Source organism: Narcine bancroftii, chromosome 3 (genome assembly GCF_036971445.1).
Source record: "Narcine bancroftii isolate sNarBan1 chromosome 3, sNarBan1.hap1, whole genome shotgun sequence".
Lineage (NCBI taxonomy): Eukaryota > Metazoa > Chordata > Chondrichthyes > Torpediniformes > Narcinidae > Narcine > Narcine bancroftii.
In genome coordinates, this window is record NC_091471.1 from 240,069,682 (window position 1) to 240,094,489 (window position 24,808).

At 47.9% G+C, this 24,808-nt stretch overlaps 1 protein-coding gene across 12 annotated transcripts in view; it reads right to left on the minus strand.

The window, feature by feature from the left end:
• The window catches only part of smarca4a (SWI/SNF related BAF chromatin remodeling complex subunit ATPase 4a), a 131,412-nt gene that overhangs the window by 86,562 nt on the left and 20,042 nt on the right, over window positions 1-24,808 (minus strand). For 11 of the 12 annotated variants that reach the window (XR_011354268.1, XM_069927246.1, XM_069927245.1 and 8 more), the window contains 5 exons: window positions 13,851-14,107; window positions 9,445-9,577; window positions 6,733-7,107; window positions 3,607-3,702; window positions 1,509-1,767 (listed from right to left, as the gene is read on the minus strand). Coding sequence is in view for 11 of the 12 variants with exons in the window: in XM_069927246.1 (XP_069783347.1) it covers window positions 1,509-1,767; window positions 3,607-3,702; window positions 6,733-7,107; window positions 9,445-9,577; window positions 13,851-14,072 (1,085 nt within the window). In the remaining variant the exon portion in view is untranslated. The remainder of the gene's footprint in view (window positions 1-1,508; window positions 1,768-3,606; window positions 3,703-6,732; window positions 7,108-9,444; window positions 9,578-13,850; window positions 14,108-24,808) is intronic. The other variant, XM_069927237.1, reaches the window with a different exon arrangement.

Here is a 24,808-nt window from a genome sequence, read left to right on the forward strand (position 1 = left end):
TCGGCGTTTCGGGCCTGAGGCCTTCGTCCAGGGGTAAGCAAAAAGCAGGCAGGTGTCTGAATTAAACGGATGGGGAGCAGGGAGGAGTGGGCAGAGGAGGAGTTAATTGGATATGGATGGGAGTCCGATGAAGGGGGGGGGAATTCAGCTCTGAATGCAGAGGGAAAAGGTGAGAGAGAGAGAGAGAGAGAGAGAAAGAGAGAGAGAGAGAGAGAGAGCTAGAGAAAAAGAGACATGAGGGGGGAGGGGGTGGGAGCAGAAACCAAAGAAATCAATATTAATGCCATCCAGTTGGAGGGAGCCCAGATGGAAAATGAAGTGCTGTTTCTCCAATTTGCGGGTGGTCTCAGTCTGGCTGTGCACAAGACCACGGACAGACATGTCAGCGAGGGAAAGCGATGGGGATTTGAAATGGGTGGCCACTGGGAGATCCACGCTATTGCGGCAGACGGAGCCGAGGTGCTTGACGAAGCAATCTCCCCGTCTCCCCCGATGTAGAGGAGACCACAACAGGATGCAGTAGAAGCCCCTGCAGATTCACACTGAAGTGTTGCTTCACTTTGAATTACTACTTGGGGTCCCGAATCATGGTGAGGGAGGAGATGTGGGTGCAGTTGGAGCATGTCCTACGAACACGGGGAAGTGCAAAGGGGACAATTGGTGGGAAGGTAAAGAGTGGACACAAAGGTCTCGAAGGGAGTGGTCCCTGCGGAAGGCGGAGGAGAGGGGACCTGCCTGCATTTTACTTATACCTCAGGCCCGAAACATCAGTGATATGTCTTTACCTGCGAGACCTGCTGAGTTCCTCCAGCATTTCTGTGCGTTTGCTGCGATTTTAGACCTGGATACGCTGTGGTGTTTCATTCTGCCAACAAATTGATCTCTCTGGTAACTCATCAACAGTGCAGAATATGTTTAACATCTCAGTTGGTCTTCAGAGAAGCCTAATTAATGAAATGTCATCCTATAAAAAAATTGGCATCAAATTTAAGCTGATAATTCTCCAATATCCTGGCCAGAAAAGACCCGGGAAATCGTCAAGAGCTTACTCAGGAAGGTAGGCTTTTTTAAGGAGCTATCGGAAATGGAGTTTAATTTAGACATACAGCACGGTAGCAGGCAATTTCCGGCCTCAAGCCCGTGCTACCCAATCACACCCAATTAACTTACAGCCTTTTGAAGGGTGCGGAAGCCCCCGGGGAAATCCATGCAGACACGGGGGAGAACATAGAAACTCCTTACAGACAGCGCGGGGTTTGAACCCCGGTCCCAATTGCTGGTGCTGTAACAGCTTTGTGCCAACCGCTACTCTAACCGTGCCTTTGCAAAGAGAAATGGGAGGCGCATGAGTGAGGAGGGAAGGAGAGATCTCAGGGGGAGGAGGAAGGAGAACCAGGCAACGGAGGGATGTGGAAGGAAGCAACACAGCCCCGTATCAAACACCTGGGGATCTGATGGCCCATGAGCAGCTCACGAACGGGCGCAGCCCCGAACCCACCCCTCCTTACCGGTACTCACGCTCCTGCAGCAGCTCAACTGGGTCGAGCCCTCGCGGTTTCTGGATGGGGGTGATTCGGTTCTGCTTCTGATGGTGCTGCACCATGGGAGGCGGATGGGCTGGTTGCCCTGGCGACTGCGTCTGGGGGGGCATCACTGGGGATGCAGCGGGGGGCACGGCCGGCGGTGCAGGGGAGGGCCGGCCAGTGGGCTGAGGAGCGGCCAGCTTCTGAGGGGCAGTGGTCGGGGCTGTGGCATTGGCCATTGGAGCTGGAAGAGATGAACAGAAAGGCGGCAGTTAGCACTGTCTGGGTCAGTTGAAGGATGGTTGCTACAGCACAGTAACAGGCCCTTCCGGCCCAACGAGCCAGTGCTGCCCAATTAAACTACAACCCCTGGTACATTTCGAACAGTGGGATGAAACCAGAGCTTCCGGGGAAAACACGTAGACACGGGGAGAACGTGCAAACTCCTCACAGACAGCGTGGAATTCAAACCCCATTACACCATCCACCTCGGTAACCTTTGTTATCTCATGATCTCTCAATGTAACAAGAAACCTACCAGTCCTGAAACCTCCAGGGGCCCCCACTCCTTCAGCTTCCACTCCCTTGACTCTGTCAGACAAATTTTTACGCTAAATCTCTCTTTCACAGCTCTCGGTATCACTCGTAAAGCTCGTACTTATTGGGCCTCCCTGTTGCCTGCGATCTAGATGACCCATAGCAGAGATATTAGGAGTCTACCACCTGTCACATAGAGGTCAGATGGGATACAGTCAGATTCCCCTCATTGGAGGTCATCATTAAACCAAGCAAGATTTAACCCTTTGGACTCTGGGTAAACTACAGTACAAACAGTAGTACTGGTGGTTGGGTATAAAACCAGTCCCAGAAAACCGGGACACGGAGTCCAAAGTGTTAAATATCCATTTGTAACTTTACGGAACCCATTTCTGAATTTATTTACTTAATTTAATTTAAATTTTCCAGCACATGTGTTGTTTGAACATGTGAGACATCAGAGCTGATTCCCTTAGTACAGGAGACAGTCCCACTTTATCTGTGGAATCAAATCTTTTTACCATTCTAAACTCATTGATCAGATACCATTCAGCCTTCAAAGCTCAGCTTCGTGAAACTCCCTCCTTCCAAAGAGACCCTGGAACTTAATTTAATTCAGACATACAGCGCGGTAACAGGCCCTTCTGCCCACGAGTCTGTGCCACCCAATTAACCTACACCCACCCCCCCCAGTACGTTTTGAACGGTGGGAGGAAACTGGAGCCCCCAGGGAAAACCCACACAGACATGGGGACAAAATACAAACTCCTTACAGACAGTGCGGGATTTGAACCCAGATCGCTGGCTCTGTAACAGTGTTGCGCACCCCCCCAAAGCTTTGACCCCCCCCTCACAGCGATGAGATCAAACACATCACACCTTCTCCACCTCACCCCTCATCAGAGGATGCAGTCAGTAGACCTGCTGCCTCACAACGCCAGGGTCCTACTGCTGAGTTTCTCCACCATCGTGATTTTATCAGAATAGGTGCAATGATATCACAGAGAAAGAAAACAAGAGGATATTCTAGGGCAGGAACGCAGGCTTAGGAAGTGTTGGCGAACCCATTCAAATAGTTCTCCTTTTACCGGGGCGGGGGACGGGGGGGGGGAGGTGGTGGCAGCTAGTTCTAGACAGCCACTGAATTGACTGTATCCCATCTGACCTCTATGTGACAGGATTTAGTCCTACTGTCTATATGGAGTTTGCAGGTTTAACCTGGGTATTCCCTCTTCCCAAACGCGTGTGGGTGAGTGGCTGTGGTGTGTGATTCAGTGGTTGAACCATGATGGAATGGATGAAAAAAAAATAGAGGAGAATAAAATGAGGTTAATGTGGGTGGTTAAAGGCTGGCACAGCCTAAATGGGCCAAAGGGCCTGTTTCCGTGCTGTACGACCATCTCAAACCTGGAGCTCCCCAGAGCCCTTTATCCTAAATCCACCATAATACACTTGTGAATATTTTCGCTGTCCTATCACTTTCATCATCTGCCCTGTGATCCTTGAACTTTCAACTGCGTTTTCCGGATCATTCCAAGGGCCTTACCTTCTGGCCAGGGCTTGGATGGACCAGGAGGCTGGCACTGCACTCCCTGATTGACTCCAGCGGATCCAGGGGGCATCATGTTGGATCCCACCATGCCTGTATCAAAGGAATGAGCAGGGAAAAGAGCAAGGAGAACGTCAATGTCAGAACGGGTAAAACAAGAATGTCTGCAGATGCCATGGTGGAAGTAAAATCACGACGCTTGAGAAACTCAGCAGGTCAAACCGTGGACTTTGTATAGCAACGATAAAGATACAGAACAAACGTTTCGGGCTTGAGCCCTTCATCAAGGTAAAATGGAGACAGGCACCCGAACAAAATGGTGGGGAGGGAGGGGCAGGGGGGAACACGGTCCCACAGGTAGGAAGTCATAGGTGGATAAGGAAGGGAGGGCACATCGGCAAACAGGGGAAGGGGTCACACCAGAAAATGGGGGGGGGGGGGGGGGGGGGGAGGGCTCTGTGAATGGAGAGGGCAGGGGGTGGAGAGCTGGAGGAAAGGAGACAGAGGGATGGGGGAGGGAGGAAGAACGGGGAGTGGGCTAACAGAAACCGGAGAAGTTGGTGTTAGTGCCATCCGGTTGAAAAATGGCCCAGACAGAATATTAGATGTTGCTCCTCCAATTTATGGGTGGTCTTGGTTTGGCTGTGCACGAGGCCTTGTACAGACACGTTGGCGCAGGAGTGGGGCTCCAGTCTGAAACGTTGATTCTGCATCTTTATCCTTCTCTATAAAGGAGACTTTGACCTGCTGAGTTTCTCCACCATCGTGATTTTATCAGAATAGGTGCAATGATATCACAGAGAAAGAAAACAAGAGGAGTTTCTAGGGCAGGAACGCAGGCTTAGTAAGTGTTGGCGAACCCATTCAAATAGTTCTCCTTTTACCGGGGCGGGGGACGGGGGGGGGGAGGTGGTGGCAGCTAGTTCTAGACAGCCACTGAATTGAGCTCCACAGATCTATGCTCTGCCAAACCTCCAGTGCCTTCACCCCTGCACGGGGAGATGACATCGCAGGGCAGTACGGTTGCTGCAGGATAAAGGTTCAGAGGTCAATCCACAGGAGCATAAGAGTGGCAGAGAGGATCATGGGGTCTCCCTCTCCCCCCCCACCCCCCCCCCACTGTCGATGTGATCTACTGGGATCGTTCTCTGAAGAGGGCACACAAAATGCATTGAGGACTCCTTCCACCCTGCATATCTTCCAGCTGCTCCCATCAGGGAAGAAATCCAGGAGGATCAGGGCCAGAACCACCAGGCTGAGGAACAGCTCCTTCCCAGGGCAGGGAGAACACTGAACGACCAAAGGAACTGCTCACACTGACCCTCCGAGACTCTCGTATTCACAAAACAATATTTATTCATTTGTATCTATGAATACTCGTCCTGCGTATGTATCATTTGTCCATATGTGTGATGTCTGGTTGTGGCTCTGAGGATCTTGTACTTGTGCAATTGGATGGCAATAAACTTGACTTGAGACGTGAGGGAGTTCGTCAGCAAGTCCAGTGGAATGGAGATCTGGTGGTGAAACAGCGTTGTAGTGTAACCACAGTGGCCTCCCCAATCCCTTGGTGCTCCTGGACAGAGTAGATGTAGAAAGGTTGTTTTCCATGATGGGAGAGTCTAGGACAAGTGGACACAACTTCAGGATTGAAGGTCATCCGCTTAAAACAGTGCTATCTACCCTACAGCACTGATAGCTGCTGCTCCATACAAGGTGATCAAGAACCTATTACCCACACTGGCACCCAGTACTCCCTCATCAATGGCTATCTGTTATCAATGGCACAAGGCAGCAGCAAGAGAGAGATCAAAGAAGGGGGAAAAAAAACACAGAAACACTGGAGAGTCAGAGAAGGTTGACTAGGAAGGTTAGGACTTTATTCCCTGCAGTGTAGAAGAATTAGGGGAGATTTGATAGAGGTATCTAAAATTATGTGGGGTGTAGACAGAGTGAATGTAGGTAGGCTGTGTCCCATGGTGAGAGAGTCCAGGACAAGAGGGCACAATTTCAGGACTGAAGGGCGTCCACTTAAAACGGCAATGTGGAGGACTTTCTTCAGTCAGAGGGAGGTGAATCTGTGGAATTTGTTGCGAAGGCTAGGTCATTGGATGTATTTAAGGCAGGGATTGATGGGGCCTTGATTAGCCAGGGTTTGGGTAGAAGGCCGGGCAGTGGGGCTGAGTGGAAAATGGGTCGGCTCATGATTGAATGGTGGGACAGACTCGATGGGCTGAATGGCCCATTCCTGCTCTTGTACCTTGTGGTCAGTAAATGGGAAATGCTCTCTATCTATTGAACAGGACGCCAGTCAGCCCTCTGAACCTGAGCTCCCCAATTCGTCCCACTACTCTGCTTGATCCAATCTAGCAAACATCCGAGATTCATCCAATCCTTTCATGGAAGTTATAAATGGATTTGCTTCCACGGCTCGAAATGAATTTTGGACAATTTCTGAGCTCAGCTCCCTCTGCTTACTTCACCACCTCCCTTAAATCTGTACCCTCCAGCTAGTTACCCTGCCTGTTTTAAGAATTTCTCTTTCCTCGCATCAGAACCCTTCATTATTTTCTGCTTCAGCACATCTGTCTGTCGATTGTTAGATTTGCAGCTATTCTGATGATAAAGGATTTCGAGCCATATGTTATATACGTATTGCATGCAGTGCCAAATATTGTAGATCATTAAGTATTGAGCTGAGAGAGGTCCTGGCGAGTTCACGAGACACAAACACATTTGTCAACCTGCGCAGTTGCAGGCAGGAGGTTTGCCTGCTTTTCACTGGAGCTTGGCTGATATTCAACTGCTGGCAACTACTGCAAACTAAGAACGTGACCCCTCGAGAAGGTGGCACGGTTAGGGTGGCATGGTTACAGCACCACCGATCGGGACCGGGGTTCGAATCCCGTGCTGTCCGCAAGGAGTTTGTACGTTCTCCCCGCGTCTGCGTGGGGTTTCCCCGGGGTGTGGGGGGAGGGAGCCATGGTTTCCTCTCACTGTTCAAAACGTACTGGGGGTGTAGGTTAATGGGGTGTAACTGGCCGGTATGGACTCATGGGCCGGAAGAGGTTGTTACTGTGCTGTATGTCTAAATTTTAAATTAAAATAAAAATAGACAGGTACCGAGTGGCCTGTTGTAGTTGCCTGGGGCTGGGACGGAGACGGCTCCAGTGGCAGGGGAAGAGGGTGGAGGTAGCGACGACATCTGCTGCTGCATTCCGGGTGGGGGCCTCTTCCCTTGGACCGCCAGCTGCAGATGGTCCGGGATGGGCTGTCCTCTCGCCAACATCTTGTATGCCATGATCTGTGCTCGCAGTTGGTGCAGCTGCCCCTGATTAAACGGCGATGGTCCTCGGCTTTGCTGACCTACAGGCTGGGACTCTCCACCATCCATGGGTAGGCCACCTGCTCCAGGAGGCATGGGTGGCCCTGTAGGTGGGCCATTGGCAGGCACGGGGCTTGGGGCATGTTCAGGACCTCCCAGAGGTGAAGGATAACCTGAAATTGAAGACGTGGCATATTACATTTATACCTTTAGAGTTAGACGTGAAAGTCTGCAGGCACCGTGATTGTAGCTTAATACTCAAAAGTGCTGGAGAAACTCAGCAGATCATAAAGTGTTCTGCATGGCAAAGATACAGAACGTTTTGGGCCTGAGCCCTTTGGCAAGTCTGCCTACATTTTGCTCATACCTTGATGATAGGCTCAGGCCTGAAACATTGGCTATTGATCTTAGCCATAAAGAATGCTAAGCATTTCTCCAGCACTTTTGTGCATACAGGTATCCCCTGCTACCCAAAAATAGAGCATTTCTATGAAACCTTTTGTAAGCCCAAATGGTGTTAATTGAATAAGCAATTACCATTCATTTATATGAGAACATTTTTTAAGCGTTCCCAGACTCACTACCCCGCGCTGTCTGACAGCCCACTATCAGTGCCCACACTGATCCCACTGTCCCACAATCTCCTGACAGCCCATCCCTGCAATGATCCCATTGTCCCACACTATCCCAACAGCCTGTTATCAGTCCCCACACTGATCCCACTGCCCTGCCCGCTCCCCATAGCCCTGTGTTGTTCCCCACATCGATCCCACTGTCCCACACTCTCCCAACAGCCCACTATCAGTCCCCACACCAATCCCACTGCCCTGCGCTCTCCCCACAGCCCTGTGTTGGTCCCCACACCGATCCCACTGCCCTGCACTCTCCCCATAGCCCTGTGTCAGTCCCCACATTGATCCCACTGCCCCACTCTCCCCATAGCCCTGTGTTGGACCCCACACCGATCCCACTGTCCCACACTCTCCCAACAGCCCGCTATCAGTCCCTGCACTGATCGCACTGTCCCACACTCTCATGACAGCCCACTGTCAGTCCCCACACTGATCCTACTGCCCTGCGCTCTCCCCATAGCCCTGTGTTGGTCCCCACACTGATCCCACTGACCTGAACTCTCCCCATAGCCCTGTGTACTGATCCCACTGCCCTGCCCTCTCCCCATAGCCCTGTGTACTGATCCCATTGACCTGCCCTCTCCCCATAGCCCTGTGTCGGTCCCCACACTGATCCCACTAACCTGTGCTCTCCCCATAGCCCACTGATCACTATTTTCACTTTTTTCCATTTTTTGTAAAAGCAAAAATCCTCTTCTGAATTCTTTCAGTTAGTGACAAAAGGTACTAATGTAGATCTTTCGTAACAGCGAAGTGGCGTAAAGCGAACTTTCGAAAATACCTGGAAATACCTTCCACTCTTTACACTGCAGAAATACATTCATGAGGCAGGACAGTTGGCATAGTGGTTAGTGCAACACTCTTAAAGCGCCAGTGATCGTGACCGGGGTTCAAATCCCACGTGGTCTGTAGGGTGTCTGTGTAGGTTTTCCCCGGGGGCTCTGGTTTCCTCCCACCATTCTAAACGTACCTGGGGTTGTCAGTTAATTGGGTGTAATGGGGTGGCCTGAACTCGTGGTCCAAAATGGCTGTGCTGCATGTCTAAATTTTAAATCATTTTGCCAAGGCACTTTATGGAAAGGATTGTAAAAGGAGACTTCAAACAACATGAGGCGATATTAGGAGACTGGCAATCAATAGTTTGGTCAAAGTGATAGCTTTTAAAGAGGGCACATTGAGACAGAATGTCTGAATTGTAAAGATTAGGATCCAGGCACATTAAGATGTGTGCCTTTGCAAGAGTTGACTGATGTTGGGAATAGGACCGAAGGATAATTGAGGATTAGGAGGGAAGAGGGAGGTTACAGAGATGGGAGGGGCAGGCAAGGAGATGGAGGTGTTTGAGAAACATACCTTTTGGGATTGAGGAACTGGGAATTGGGCAGTTCAGTGAACACAGCGCAACGGTGGATATTTGGATCTGGGTGCATTTATAAAAGGGCATCAGTGTCCAGGAAACAAATGGCATCTAATTAGATGGAATCCAACCCCAACAGCGGCAGATAGAACCTAGGATCAGATGTGAAGTTGGAGCTGAAAGTATGAGAGGCTTCCTGATCGCATCGGAGGTTTGGATTTGGGGCTTGGGCGGTCGAGGGATCGAACAGGAGTCTGTTTGAGAGGGCTGGAGGCGAATCCAAGGACACTCAGTGACTCTGAAGGGGCTCCCTTTTGCTTTTCTTTCTCTCATACTGTAAGGGGCACTGGGCGATATCAATGGTGACTCAAAGTCTGTCCTGCGGCCAGGCAAAAGTTACAGTACGTCAGGTATGTGACATTTTTTTAAAATTGTATTACGTGATATTGAAAGGAAACGAACCTTGCTCTAAGTATGAAACGAATGAGAATTGTCCTGGTGCACTACACTAAATGCTGTACCTTGAGAATGCTGGTCCATGGGGCTAGGTGGAGGTCCCATCCCACTGTGTCCACTTGACCTCATGCCAATGGTTTTTATCTGATTGTAGCGTGGGTCATCGGGCATCACCTTCTCGTGCATTGATTCCATAGCCTGCGAAGAAACGGGAGATTGGAAGCAGCTACAACCAGCAGAGAGCTGCAGCTACACAGACCCTTTCCAGCGACGGTGCAATCCATTAATGTCACGGTGTTCTGTGGAGCTGGGCTTTCAAGTAAATCGATGCAGTGGGTGAGAGGGGTAGGGTGGGGGGGGGGGGTGTTGAAGAGAGGGATGGGTGGGTAAAAACGAGCTTTAGCTGTTGTTAACTCAACTGAAAAAAGCCGAGCTACATCCTCAGATGTCTCAGCGTATGTCAGCGGCCGCGAACTAGAGGGAACACAAAGAGAGCCATGGAAATGGGGTGAGGAGCGGCTGACAGGCCTCCAACTGGAGCAGCCTCCACCAGTCTGCAGACGCTGATTAGCACAATGATTTCTGCTTCGTGCACGTGTGCAGCAATAATGTCAAAGTCACCCTTTCAGCCAGCAGTAGCACTGAGTGATAAGGGGAGGAATACAACCAGAACTTAACTGTTTAACATCAATAAAATAACGAGAAATGCTCGCAATGTGCTTTAAACAGACGTTAGAAGCCAGGCCCAAACAAATAAGCTGGTGTATAAGAAGGGAAACATGTAAGGGAGAAGAAAGAGAGCTGTGGTATCTCAAAGTGCTGGAAGCAGAACTGTAGTGTGACACAGAGACAGTGATATAACAGGGCAACAAACAATACACTGGAGTAACTCAGCAGGCCAAACAGCGTCAGCGGAAGAGAGAGGCAGCATTCTCTTACTCCCAGTGCCACCTCTCGACCCGTTCAGTCCCTCCAGCCAATTTTGTTTAATGTTGCTGCAGATTCCAGCCCCTGTGTCTCCATGATACAGGTACACAATCCTTTATCCAGACATCTAAAATCCGGAGAGCTCCAAAAACTGGCAAGTAGGGAGAGATACTGGCACCGCGAGTTGGTCGGGCGAGGGGGAGGGGGAGACCGGCAGCACGTCGGGCGGGCAAGAGACCAGCAGGCGGGGAGGAGGGGGGGAGAGATGGCAGCGCGACTGGAAGGGGGTGGGGGTGGATAAAGCAGCACAATTCGGGTGGTCTTAAATCTGGCTTACCGAAATCCGGAAAAATCCAAAATCGGAACACGATGTACCTTTATACAGGACTTTTTCAAAATCAAAGATAGTTGATAGCACTGAACAGGGACACAGGATGTCAGGGGGTTCGACCGAAGGTAATAGCTTGATCAAGGTGCTAAGGAGAGAAGTATGATAGGCAAGCAGTTTAACGAAGGGTGGGGTGGAGGGGGAATTGTAGATGAGGGTAAAATACAGAAAGGTAATGCGAGAGGGTGCCGAGGGCTTCATGATCGTGTCAGAGGTTTGGATTTGGAGCTTGGGTTGCCCAAAGCCATGTGGCTGCAGGATTGCTGGAAGCGAGTCCAAGGACACTCAGTAGAGGCTTTCAAATTGCAGCACTCGGGTAGCCCTCCTGGGACCCAGGTGAGATGATTGGGTCACGTGGGCCTCCTGCACCTTTCAAATAGCAGCCTAACCTACCTGTTAAATCGCCCACCTGGCGATTTAAGGGGGAATCCCGCCCCTGTGGTGAGAGACGCGTTAAGCAGCTGCAGGCAATCAATCCCCTGTTCCTTGTGTTCTTTCTGTTCCCTTATTGATTAAAAATCCAGAGTAACTGGGTGAGCTATTTCCCCTTTCAAATAGGTGGAGGAGGACGCCTGGGTATGTTTTACTGGCTTCCCTGACCATCTCCGAGGTAGGTCTTGGACCCGGGTGGATTTTGACTGGACTTGCCCGGTTCGGCACTTTCAGAGAGGCTTGTACCTAGGTCTTCAACCTAGTAAATTGCCCAGTTAACCTTATTTTACAAGGCAATTTGAAAGGGTCAGTTCCTCTGGGGGACTTCCTTTTGCTTCTGTTTCTGACTGTATGGGGGGGCACCGGGAAATTTGTGCTGATGGTGAATATTGTCTACCTTATGACAGACTAAAGGAAATATTGTGGAATATAACACCTGTTTTATTACTTGACAATAAAAGAATCTGGAACCAATATTTATAGGGAAGAATGAAGCATTAAGGTTATGGTGCACAGGAATATCATGCAAACAAATTATACAGGTCGAAAGACACATGTGAAGGGTTATGAAGAACAGAAACATAAACAGGAATAATTTTAAGCATAAAGAGATATTGCATTTAATTATACCCCAATCCCCTGTACCAGATGTTTCTAATAGCAAATAAATTAATGCAGAGCATTGTTTACAATTTCAAAAAATTGCGTATTTAATTCATAGAACCTTACAGGTATGAAGGGAACAGCCCCATCAAGTTCATACTAGTTGGAAGAGCTATCCAATTAATCATATCCTCCTGATCTATCCCCCCCTGCCTGAATTGTTTGCCTTTTTGAGAATTTATTCAATATTCCCGACTGAATTCTCCCTCAGTTCATTCCAAATCGGAACAGTAGGGAGCTTAGAACACACAAAAGAAGACATCTCCCCTCTCTGTGTTTACAGCCATTAGGGCCCAGTCATATCTGGATTCTGAGCGGCAGCTAAAAATGCCCTGTGAAACCAAGGCCATCTATAACTTGGAGGAACAACACCTAATTTTCCACCTGGGGCTCTCTCCAGATGGGTGGCATGAATACCGACTTCTCCAGTTTATGACAGACCACTCCCCGTTGTCCCTTGCTTCCCTATCCCTCTCTCTCCTTTCCTCCAGCTCTCCAACCCCTTCCCTCTCCACCCCCTTCTGCCCTCTCTCCCTTATTCCCCTCATTACCTCTTGCCTGTGGGCCTGTGCTCCTCCCCCCCCACCATTTTGTTCAGGCACCTGCCTACATTGTGCTCGTCGCTTGATGAAGGGCATCAAGCCCGAAACGTTGGTTCTGTATCTTCACCTTTGCTGTATAATGTTCACTGTGTGACCTGGTGAATTTCTCCAGCGTTATGTTTTTAATGGCCTGGAGTAGTGACGGTGTTACCCTAGTCTTCAAAGTTCCTTCCCTTCACCAGAAGTGTTTGTAAAGCCATGTGAAGGAAGTTCAAAGTGAAGCACGAAAGTCTACATAAGCTGTGATTGTAGTAAAAACACAGAATTGCTGGAGGAGCTCAGCCGGTCTCGCATTGTCCAGAGGAGGTAAAGATGTACTACTGATCTTTCAGGCCTAAGTCCTTCTTTAAAGTATACCTTTACCACCCCTCCCTACGTCCTCCACCCATGGACGCTGCGGGACTGGCTGAGTTCCTCCAGCATTTGTGTTTTTAAGAAAATTTGGGCTCTGGTGTTCATGCGGTGGGAACACATCTGGTTACGAGGCAAAAATGTTTTCTGGAGATACAGTAGAACCAGGAGAGCAACTCTTCCGCATCTTTGGAAGAGAATCAGATTACTTATAAGGGTGGTTGTTAGATATAGCCGTAGATTGAGGGAGTTGCACCTATTTGCCCCCCCCCCCCCCACCAAAAGAGGATATCGCGAGGTTAGGACACAGGGAGAACTCCAAGAGTCCTGATGGGATGGATGTGGAGAGGATGCTTCTTTTTGTGGAAGAATCTGTTTAAAAATAAGGGTTTCCTTCAATGAAATTTTCAATCTCAGAATGTCCCGAGTCCGTGGCAACTCCCTTCTCAAAAGGCGAAGTTTTCAAATGTGTGGAGGTAGATTGACAACTGATAAGCGAAGAGGTGAAAGTTCAGCATGGGGGAAAGACAAGATTGATCAGATCAACTACAGCCTTATTCAGGGATAAAGCAGATTTGAGGGGCTGAATGCCTGGATGACAGTAGAGCCGACGAACGTTCAGGAACGACAAGGGGAGCAATCACTGTGATGATTAAAGAGAAGGTTCAGGGAACTACATCTAACAGGCGGTAGGGAGTTAGTGTGGCTAACGAGTTTTCAAAGAGCTGGAGCAGGTACTATGGAGCTGAATGGCCTCCTGTCCTGTGACTCCATGGATATCTAATGGCATAGTTATTGTAGCAGTTAGCGCAACGCTGTTACAGTGTCATTGACCAGGATTCAAATCCGGCACTGACTATAAGGAGTTTGTATGTTCTCCCTGTGTCTGCGTGGGTTTCCTCTTGGTGTTGCCCACCCTTCAAAAACGAACTGGGCACTGTAGGGAGTAATTGGGTAACATGGGCTAGTGGGCCGAAAGGGTTGGTTATGTTGAAATTTAAAAATTTGAATTTAAACAGGAATGAAAGCGTTAACAATCAGCTTCCAAACACTGAGATGACACTTTTATAACCATTAAAGATTTCCATACAAACTTCCTCCTGATTACCTTATGAAGTTGATGTATGCTCTCCGTTGGGTATCCTCCAGGCCCCTGCGGAGTCATGGAATGACCTGCAGAAGGGGGCCCCGGACTTGGTCCCATCATACTGTGCGCTGATCCAGGTGAGGGGCCGGGACTGGGTCCCAGCATGGATCCAGGCGAGGGTCCTGGTCCCGGGGAGGGTCCCGGCCGTGGTGTACCCCCCATCGGAGGATCGGGCGTTGACATCTTTCAGCGGGCCTCTTCAACAAACTGCCACCTGCCTTCAGAGAGAAAGGTATGGTTTACCCACAGTGCCCCGTGTCAGCTGGGCTATGACACGAGTAACGGAGTGCTCAAAGACCGTGATTGCCAATCTTCTTTGGAACAACAAAACGAAGAGATTGGCAGCAGAACATAAAATTGGGAGGGATTTAGACATAGTAAAGAAAATTTGTTTTAAATAGCTCAAAGTTCGATTAAAAAACTCACAGATAAACAAAAATTAAATGCTTTATACATGCATAATTAAGATTTAAAATGCACTGCTACATACAGAATAGATAGTAAACTTGCAAAGGGAATTAGATGAAGCTTTAATGATTTTTACACAGCCTCTGCCTTCTAGGAAATGATTCCCATTTTCCCAGAATGCATGCTGTGTAAAAAGCTCGGAATGGGATTGAGGGTGCCATTCCCGTTCCGACATTTTACCTCCTAGACACCTAGTCTTTGTCCCTTTGCAGTCTAAACTGAGCTTCAGGCATTCTGTGAACAAGGGGCTAATGAATATGACGTCGTGATGACACACTGCCGGGACGCTGTCTGAACTTATGGACAGAAATGGATGTTTGCAGTCTTGGTCGCTCCTGTGTGAATGAACATTGCCGAGATGTTGGGAGACTCTTCTTAACAGTAAAATTCCTCGAAGTCTATGTAAAATACACTATAGACTAACAATCTTGCTATGATATTCAACTGCATGGCAAACAACAGATCCCAGCCCAGTAGCTGCTACCCAGTAACACTCAGACCTATAGAGATTAAATGCTTTGACAGGTTGGTCATGGTTGGAATTAACCTGTACCTAAGTAAAGACCCAGACCCACAGCAATTCGTCTATCGCCACAATCGTTCCACAGCAGATGCAATCTGCACTCAGCCCTGCATCACCAAGTCAACAGCAACACATACATCAGGCTACTCTTCATCATCTACAGCTCCGCTTTTAACACCATCATACCCTCAGTAAGCTCCAAATCCTGGCCATCTGCACTGAATTGTTGATTTTCTCATCAGAAGACCACAGGAAACAACATCTCCTCCTCACTGACAATCAACACAGGCACACCTCAAAATGTGTACATAGCTCACTGCTCTACTCACTCTACACCCATGACTGGGTGACTAAGCACAATACAAATGCCATCCTTCACATCCGTCGGCAGAATCACAGACGGCAACGAGGAAGCGTACAGGAGGGAGGTAGATCAGCTGGTTGAGTGGCATCACACCAGCAACAATGCCAGCAAAACTAAGGAACTGATTGTGGACTTCAGGAGGGGGAAATCAGGAGATTGCGAGCCAGTCCTTTTTAAGGGGTCAGCAGTGGAAAGAGTTAAGAACTTCAAATTCCTGGATGTCAACATCTCTGAAGGTCTATCCTGGGGCCTAAATGTTGATGCAATCATGAAAAAGGCTCACCAGTAGCTCTACTTCATGGGAAGTTTGAGGAGATTCGGTAAGTCACGAAAGATTCTTGCAAATTTCTACAGGTGTAATATGGAGAAATTCTGACTGTCTGGTACGGAGGTGCCAATGCACAGGGCAGGAAAAAAACTCCAGAGAGTTGTAATTTTGGCCAGCGCCATCACAGTCATTAGCTTTCTCTCTATTGAGGACATCAACATGAGGGGGTGTCTTAAGAAAGCAGCCTCTATCCTCAAGGACCCCACCACCAAGACCATGCCCTCTTCACTTTGCTACCATCAAGAAAGAGGTACAGGAGCCTGAAGACATACACCCGATGGTACAGAGACAGCTTCTTCCCCTCCGCCATCAGATTTCTGAACGGACAATGAATGACGGACACTACCTTGCTCTCTCTTCTTTTGCACCAATTTATTTTTAAATGTAATTTACAGCAATATTTACACCGCGATGCTACCTCAAAAGAATAAATTTTGTGATATGTTCATGACAATAAATTCTGATTCTGACAACCATTAGCAATCAACGAAGACCAGAATCTGAACTGGATAAGCCACGCAAATGTGTGGCTACAAGGACACATCAGAGGCTGGGTTCCTTTGGAAAGTATCTCACTGACTGACACCCAAAGTCTTCTGGTAAAAACACTACAATGGAGAAACTCAGCAGGTGAGCTTTATGGAGCAAAGATAAAGATGCATAACCCACGTTTCGGGCTTGATCCCTTCATCAACGCATGAGCCAAATGTAGTCAGGCTCCCGAAGGTCAAACAGTGACTGTTATCTAGGAAAGATAAAGATGCATAACCAACGTTTCAGGCTTGACCCCTTCATCAAGGTTTGAGCAAAATGTAGGCAGGTGCTTGAACCCAAAGGAGCACTTCTTCGGGGTAGGCATCCCCCAAAGAGATTTCACAGAGTTTTGCAGTAGACGGTAGCTTCAAACCCGAAATGTTGGCTATGTAGCCTCATGCATCCTGCCATGTAGCTTTATCTTTGTTATCTGAAGTGTTTGCCCTGATGAGTTTCTCCGGCATTGTGCTTTGTGGAAGGGGATTGTTCTTCCAACCCTGCATAGTCTTGCTGGGTTAAAATCTTGCATCCTGTGCTGTACCGGGAGTGAAGAGTCTCTCCTGAGATCCCCACCACAGCAGAATCCTGCCAATTCTCTCCATTTCAACAAGAAGTTGGTTGATGAAATTGGATACATCAATTCTGCAGCCAGACAACATCCCAGCTGTGGTAGTGAAGACAGGCACTATAAAAATATTCATGATTCTAGCCAAGTTGTTCTGTACAATTATTACACTGGCTTCCACCCAACAATGTGGACAATTGCCCAGGTATCTCCATTCACAAAAAGCAGAACAAATCCAAACTGCCCAAAGAGAATTCCCTCAACCCTCAGCAAAGGATGGACATTCCCAGCATTACCATACTACACTTCCTCACCAATAACTGGCTCACCAATGCCCAAGTTAGGTTTGGTCAGATCTCATCACAGCCTATGTACAAATCAAGACCCCACTGCAGGTGGGAGAGGCTGCCCTATCTAACCAGGCAGTATTGGACACACAAAATGCAGATGTTGGAATATTGAGCAAACAAATAGACATTTGGATAAAAGAAAAATAGAGGGTTATGAGGTAGGGAGGTTTTTTTTTGTGTAGGTTAGTACAACATTGTGGGCCAAAGGGCCTGTACTGTGTTGTATCGTTCTATGCTACTGGTCTCCTTACTTAAGGAACGATATCAGTAAGAGTGAAGGAGTACAGAGAACAGAGAAGATTTACTAGGAGGTTGAAGGGTCTTCAGGAGTTGAGTTCCTTGGACTTTATTCCTTGGAGCGTAGAAGAATGAGGGGAGATTTGATAGACAAGAGGATGAGAGGTATAGACAGAGTGGATGCGAGTAGACTCTTCCCACTTAGATTAGGGGAGATAAATACGAGAGGTCATAGTTTTAAGCTGAAAGGGAAAAGCTTTAGGGAGAACATTAGAGGGAACTTCTTCACTCAGAGAGCGGTGGGAGGGTGGAACAAGAGGCCATCTGACGTGGCAAATGCGGGCTCAAGTTTTAAGAATAAATTGGATAGATGCATGGATGGGAGAAGCCTGGAGGGTTATGGAATGGGTACAGGTCAGTGGGGCTAGCGGACTAGAAGGGCCAATTGGCCTGTTTTCAGAGCTGTAGTGTTCAATGGATGGCTTTGGAGGCGGTGCGGAGATTCCACAGGTTGATTCTAGAGATGAGGGGGTTCACCTGGGACCATACTCACTGTAACTTAGAAGGAGAGGGAATCTTACAGAAATGTATAAAATTATGAAAGGCATAGAGGTAGGTGAGCTGTTTCACTTATCCAGCATCTACCAATCCCCATAGGTGCCAGATACCAGGGGCTCTACTCCTCAGCCCAAAACGTTACTGTGAAAAACTGCATTCTGTTTTGTGATTATTGGGAGAGGTTAGACAGGCAACTGATTATAATGCACTGAAAATAATTCAAGAGGTACATTGTTCAGGAATCAGGATGTGTGATAGTGTCCGGTTGAAAATGATTTATTATGCTAGAATTCTACATAATGAGAGAGAATGGGAAGTGATTTAATAGATTGGAATTTGGTGATTAGATTAGGTGTGCACTGATGTGGAGCCAACTGCACACAGCTCAGCTTGGATTGGAACTGACACACAGGCTATCAGACAAATACACTCAAGGCAGTATTTGACAGAGAGTGCTCATGGTGGGGGGAGGGGGGGGGAGCGGGGACGGACACAGACAATCACTGGCACTATCTCACCCTCTGTTTAAGCTTTGAAGTGTATTCCCTCTCCTCTATGGACTCCACCTACATCTCCCCCTGCCTCAGAAAGGCAGTGAACATGCTGAAAGGTCCATCACACCCTGGACACCCTCTCTTCTCCCTCCTGCCATCAGGGGGAAGTCCAGTTCATTATCATCCGATTACACAAATACAACCCTACGAAACAGCGTTCTCCAGTCCTAAGTGCAAACACACAGTCGTACAACCAGATGTAACACACATACAGACAGACAATACACATGGAGGACAAGTATTCATCGATACAAATAAATAAAAGTAATTGTTTCATGAATGAGAGTCTCAGGGTCAGTGTGAACAGTTCCTTTGGTCGTTCAGCATTCTCACGTGGGAAGAAGCCGTTCCTCAGACTGGTGGTGCTGGCTCTTATCCTCCCCAACAGGAGCAGCTGAAAGATGTGTGCGGGGTGGAAGGGGTCCTCAATGATTCTGTACGCCCTCTTCAGACAACGATCCCAGTAGATCATGTGCAACAATAGAATTAAAGACAGTTTCTTCCCTAGAGCCAGGAGGCTCCTGAATGAACCCCATAACAGTGCTAACATGCTTCCCTTGCTTGATGCTCATTGACCTTTCTTTTCACTGTAACCCTCTACCCTGTAAATGGTGCTCTTCTCATGGTATGAGGTATCTTTTGACAAATAAGCTTCAAACTTAGGGGCAATTTACAACAGCTAATTAACTAACAGCATAGGGAGCGGCAGAGTTAGCGCAATGCAAATTCAGTGCCAGCAATGCAGGTTCACATCCGGAGCTGAATGGAAGGAGTCCATCCCAGCTCTCCCAGCATCTGCATGGGTTTCCTCTGGACGCTCCAGTTTTCTCCCACCCTCCAAAAATGGAGGCTAATTGGGGTATTTGGGGCAGCACAGGTTCATGGGCTGGAGGAGCCTGTTACCATGTTGTATGTCTAAATTTCTAAAAATAATTGCAGGCTTGTATCCCCACAGGTAGCAGTAGGGAGTCAGGGTGGAACCTAGGTCTTCAGTGGAGTGAGGCAGCAGCTGTAACCGAGCCACTGGGCCACACGTAGAGCAAATCTTTCCAGCGCTCTACTTCCATTAGCACAGGTGACACAGGGATTCAGACAGAACGGCTACTGCCTCACTGTGTCAGGGACTCTGGTTCAACTTAGGAAAAAAGAACAGAGAAAGGCAATAAACCCGGCTCTTTTAAGGGCAAAAAGTGGTGATTCCGCTGACTCGACTAAACCTAAACACACGAGAGATGTGATGGAGGTTTTCTGCGGTTGCTTTCTCACGAGAAACTTTGATCAGTTCAGTTTCAGTGTGGGGTCTTTCCTGTAGCAGGAATCCTGGCAGCTGGTTGCTTCACTGTCTGGTACGGAGGAACCAACAGTCAGGACAGGAAAAAAACACCAGAGGGCTGTTATCTTGGCCAGTGACATCAGATTACTCCAGATTACTCCATAGAGGGCCTCTTCTTGAGGCGGTGTCTTAAAAAATGCAGCCTCTTTCCTCAAAGACCCCCAACCACCCTCTTCACTCTGCTACCATCAGGAAAAAGGTACAGGAGAACTCAGCAGCACAAAGGACGGCTTCTTTCTCACCGCCATCAGATTCGTGAATGAACAATGAACCACAGACACTGCCTCACTGACTTTTTTTGCACTTTAAAAAATATTTTTGCACAGCAGGCTGTGTAAATGTTTGAACTTTGATGCTGCCACAAAACAACAAATTTCATGACAGAAATGGTCTGTTGAAGCCATTTTTTATTTAAGGGCTTACCTTGACATGCATCTTATACAAAGCCATTTGCTTGCGCCAGCAGGTTACTAATCCCAGCTTATTATATTCTTCTGTGGGAAAGTAACACACACTGAGTAAAGTGGAACTGTGTTAAATGCACTGCTGAAGGAACTCAGTGGGACAAACAGCATCAGTGGGAGAAAAAGAATGGTTGGTGTTTCAAGCCAAAACCCTTTATCAAGTCTAGTGTAAAGGAGACAAGACACTGAGTTAGTAACACTGCTGCCTTGGAATTTGGAGGCTGCGGGTTCAAATCCCACTTTGGAGCCTGCAGGACGTAATCCATGCTGGCAGAATTGCAAGAAATGAAACTGTGAACGCTGTGATTGCAGTAAAAACGCACAGAAATGCTGGAGGAACTCCGCCGGACTCGCAGCGTCCATAGAAGGTAAAGATATATCACTGACGTTTCAGGCCTGAGCCCTTCTTCAAGAGAGCAGGCAGGCGTCTGAATTAAAAGGCTGGATAGAAGGGCAGGGGAGGAGTAGAGACCAACAGACAAAAGGTATTAATTGGATAAGGATGGGACACCGACTTCTCCAGGTTTCATTCACCCAACCCTCTATCTTTCCCAGTCTTTCTTATAGCTCTGTCTCTTGCTCTCCCTTTCCCCTCTGCCTCCTTTCCTCCAACTCTGCTTCCACAGAGCCAAAAAGAACCCCACCCTCAGTCAATTCTGACTTTTCCTCTAGTGTGTCTCTAATCCATATCCAATTAACACCTTTTGTCTATTCTCCTCCCCCTGCCCTTTCTTCCCTCCCCAGCCATTTTAACACAAGCCCCTTTCGCACTTGCCAGTGATCCCCAGGAATCCAACATCAATCGGCCTTAAACTGGCAAGTGTGAAAGCAAAATCTGCTCAACGCTGGTGTCAGATGACGCCACCTCACGCCGGGTTACCGGGGATTGCCGGCTCCGACCCCTTGTACAATCCCCGGTGTCTGCAGACGTCGGCGTTGAGATCAGGCAAGTGTGAAACGGGCAAATGTATTGTAGGCACTTCCTATTAAAGGTAAAATAGACCTAACACCGGGGATAAAACCCTTGCCAACCAATCTACGCCATCATGCCACGCCCCCCCCGCCCCCCCCCCCCCCCACCCTGGGATAAACTCTTGCATGTGTGAAAGCATTCAGTGTCCCAGTTAGGAGTGGTCTAGTATGAAAGGCCAAACATCCATTCCTATCCCAGGACACTGAATGGCCGATTTACTGGGATGGAAGTGTGAAAGGGGCTACAGATGCTGGCCTGCTTTTCACTCATACCTTGAAGAAGAACACAGGTCCGAAACATCGATAATATATCTTTATGCGAGACATGCTGAGTTCCTCCAGCATTCCTGTGTTTTTACTGTTTTGCAAAAAGTTTCCACTGTTGAAGAAAAGTGTCTTTTAGATGAAATATTAATCTGGGCCCTGGCCTGTTCATTGACTCTGTCAAGACTTACTTACAAAGAAGAAGCTCAGATCTCTGTCCAACTATTTCCAACCTTGTCATCCAGCGGGTTATGGGAAATGCCACCTTGTGGGATCATAAAATCATATGTGGCTTCTGATATTGGGTGGCCTTTTCATATCATTTGTTGTACTCAAAGCCCTTCAGGATTCCTTTATTGTCATGTAATAGTTTCAAACAATGGTTTTCAAACTTTTTCTTTCCACTCACATACCACCTGAAGTTATCCCTACACCACTGGTACTCTGTGATTAGTAAGAGATTACTAATCGTACCTAATTGACTCGTTATGTGCACGGTTTCATAACTCCAAAGGAAATGGGCCAATGACAATTTTTCTCAAGCAAAATATTTCAGAAACAATTGGGTCGAGAGCAGTGGTTCTCAACCTTTTTTCCCCACTCACGGTGTGAAGGTAGAGTGGTGGATGTAGTGTTTTAGAAAAGGTTCCCCATGCAAGGCCCATTCAGAAAGTAAGGCATGAAATCCATGGAGGCCTTGCTTTGTGGACACAGATTGGCTTGCCCAGAAGGCAGAGGGTGGTTGTATGGATGAGAGGTGGGTGATCTGATAGATCAGAGCCATTGATCATGTGGATGGCCAAAGGCTTTTCCCCAGGGCTGAAATGGCTCACAGAGAGGGCTTAGAAGTACATATGAGTGAGGGGGGGGGGGGGGGGGGGTTGAGTAAGGGGTGTTTTTTTTTACATAGAGAGTGGTGGGTGCATGGAATGTGCTGCCTGCGACAATGGTTGAGGTAGGATCTTTTAAGTTAGGTACGTAGAACTGAGGGAAAAATGGAGGGTTTTGCAGTAGGGAAATTCTAGGAAGGGGCGGCACGGTTGGCTTAGCAGTTAGCACAACGCCTTTTACAGCGCCAGCGATTGGGACCAGGGTTTGAATCCTGCGCTGTCTGTAAGGAGTTTTTACGTTTTCCCCGTGTCTGCATGGGTTTTTCCCGGGGGCTCCGGTTTCCTCCCACCATTTGAAACATACCAGGGGTGTAGGTTAATTGGGTGTAAGTGGGGCGGCATGGACTTGTGGGCTGAAATGGCTTGCTACCATTCTGTACGTCTAAATTTTAAAAATTTGTTAGAGTAGGTTAGGTCACAACACTGTGGGCCGAAGGGCCTGTAGATTTCCATGACCTTCAGATGTTTCAGAAGGTATTTTCAAAGCCAGTTTATATAGTTACAAAGAGCTAGGATTTTTAGAGTACACAGGTCCTTTAGCCTAACTTGACCATATCAACTAAGTAGTCTACCCAAATTTGGAGCAATCAAGATCTCTTCTCAACTATCTCAAGCCTCTACTATGGAATAGCAGGGCTCAGGGACTTTCTGCAGCCACCTGTCCTGAGCCACCAAAGTAGAGTCATAAAACACTACTGCACAGTAAACAGGCCATTCGGCCCTTCTAGTCTGTGCCAAAACATCATTCCGCTAGTCCTACTGACCTGTACCCATTCCATTACCCTCTAGACCTCTCCCATCCATGTATCTATCCAATTTAATCTTAAAACAAGAGTGAGCCTGCATTCACTACATCAGATGGCAGCTTGTTCCACACTCCCACCACTCTCTGAGTGAAGGTTCCCCCTAATGTTTCCCTAAACCTTTCCCCTTTCATCTGAAAGCCATGTCCTCTCGTATTTATCTCTCCTAATCTAAGGGCCTACATTTACTCTGTTTCTACCTCTCATAATCTTGTAAACCTCTATCAAATTCCCCCTCATTCTTCTTTGCTCCAAGGAATAAAGTCCTAATTGTTTCATCTTTCCCTGTAACTCAACTCCTGAAGACCTGACAGCATCCTAGTAAATCTTCTTTGCCCTCTTTCCTGCAGTTTGATGAACAGAACTGCACAAGTTTGGCCTTATACAACCTCACCATAACATCCCAACTCCTGGACTCAATACTTTGATTTATGAAGGCCAAGTTGCCAAAAACTTTCTTTACAACCCTGTCTACCTGTGATGCTACTTTCAGGGAACAATGCCCCTGTATTCTCAAATCCCTTTGTTCCTCCGCACTCCTCAGTGCCCTACCATTTACTGTGTACATTCCACCTTGGTTTGTAATAGAGAGCTAGAATGTGGAATCAAGCCCTTCAGCTCACCAAGTTTATGCTGACAATTAATCACCTATTTTACACTAATTCTACCATTTTATCCTTGAGGAAAATCCATCAAATCTTACCCCCCAAAATTCTACCACATACTTAGACACTAGGGGAAACTAATAATGGCCAACTAATCTACCAATCCCTACATTTTGGGACACAGGAGGAAACCAGAGAAGCCAGGGGTCAAAGCAGGTAGTGGGGTAGCAGTTAGCATTGCGCTATTAGAATGCCAGAGGCCTGGGTTCGAATCTGGCACTGTCTGCTTGGGTTTCCCCTTTGGCGCTCCGATTTCCTCCCACCGTTCAAAACATATGGGGGGGTCATAGGCTAATTGGGTGTGATTGAGCAGTGCAGGCTAGTGGTCCAGAGGGGCCTGTTACTGAGCTGTATACAGGTAAACCCTGCTTTATGAATACTCACTTTATGAAAATTTGCTTATGCAAAGAAGCCCATGTTTGCTTTTTTTGAAGAAATTACAATGGGTTTATTTATAGTGGGTCTTCGCTTTTACGAAAATGGCCTCCAATAGTCGTCAATGGGTCTTCACTTTTACGAAAATCGCCTCCAACAGTAGTCAATGGGTCTTCGCTTTACAAATTTTCGGTTACGAACAGTTTTGCAGGAACGCTCTACCTTCGTAAAGCGAGGTAAACCTCTATTTAAATTTAAATGTAAAAGGCGAACGTCACAAATTCGACTGACAGCACCCAAGGTCACTGGAACCGTCCCAAAGAAAGACCTCAAAGTGTTCTGCAAACACCCTCCCCCTGGGCCAATTCCCACCAAGCATGATGCAAGAGCTTGGGAGATAGAAGCAGCAGGCCATTTGGCCCCTCGTGCTTGCTCCAGCATTGAACAAGGTCGAGGCAGATCGCTCCCCCAGCACCACATTCCTGCGCTAAATCCCACACCCCTTGATTCCCTCAGTATCCAAAACTCTTATCGGTTTCTGCCTCGAGTGACTGAATGCCCGCAGGCCACTTAAGTAGAGAATCCAAAGGCTCGCTGGCATCTGGTTGAAGACACTCATCTCAGTTCCTGAATGGCCAACTCCTAATTTTGAGATGGTGACCACCACCCCCC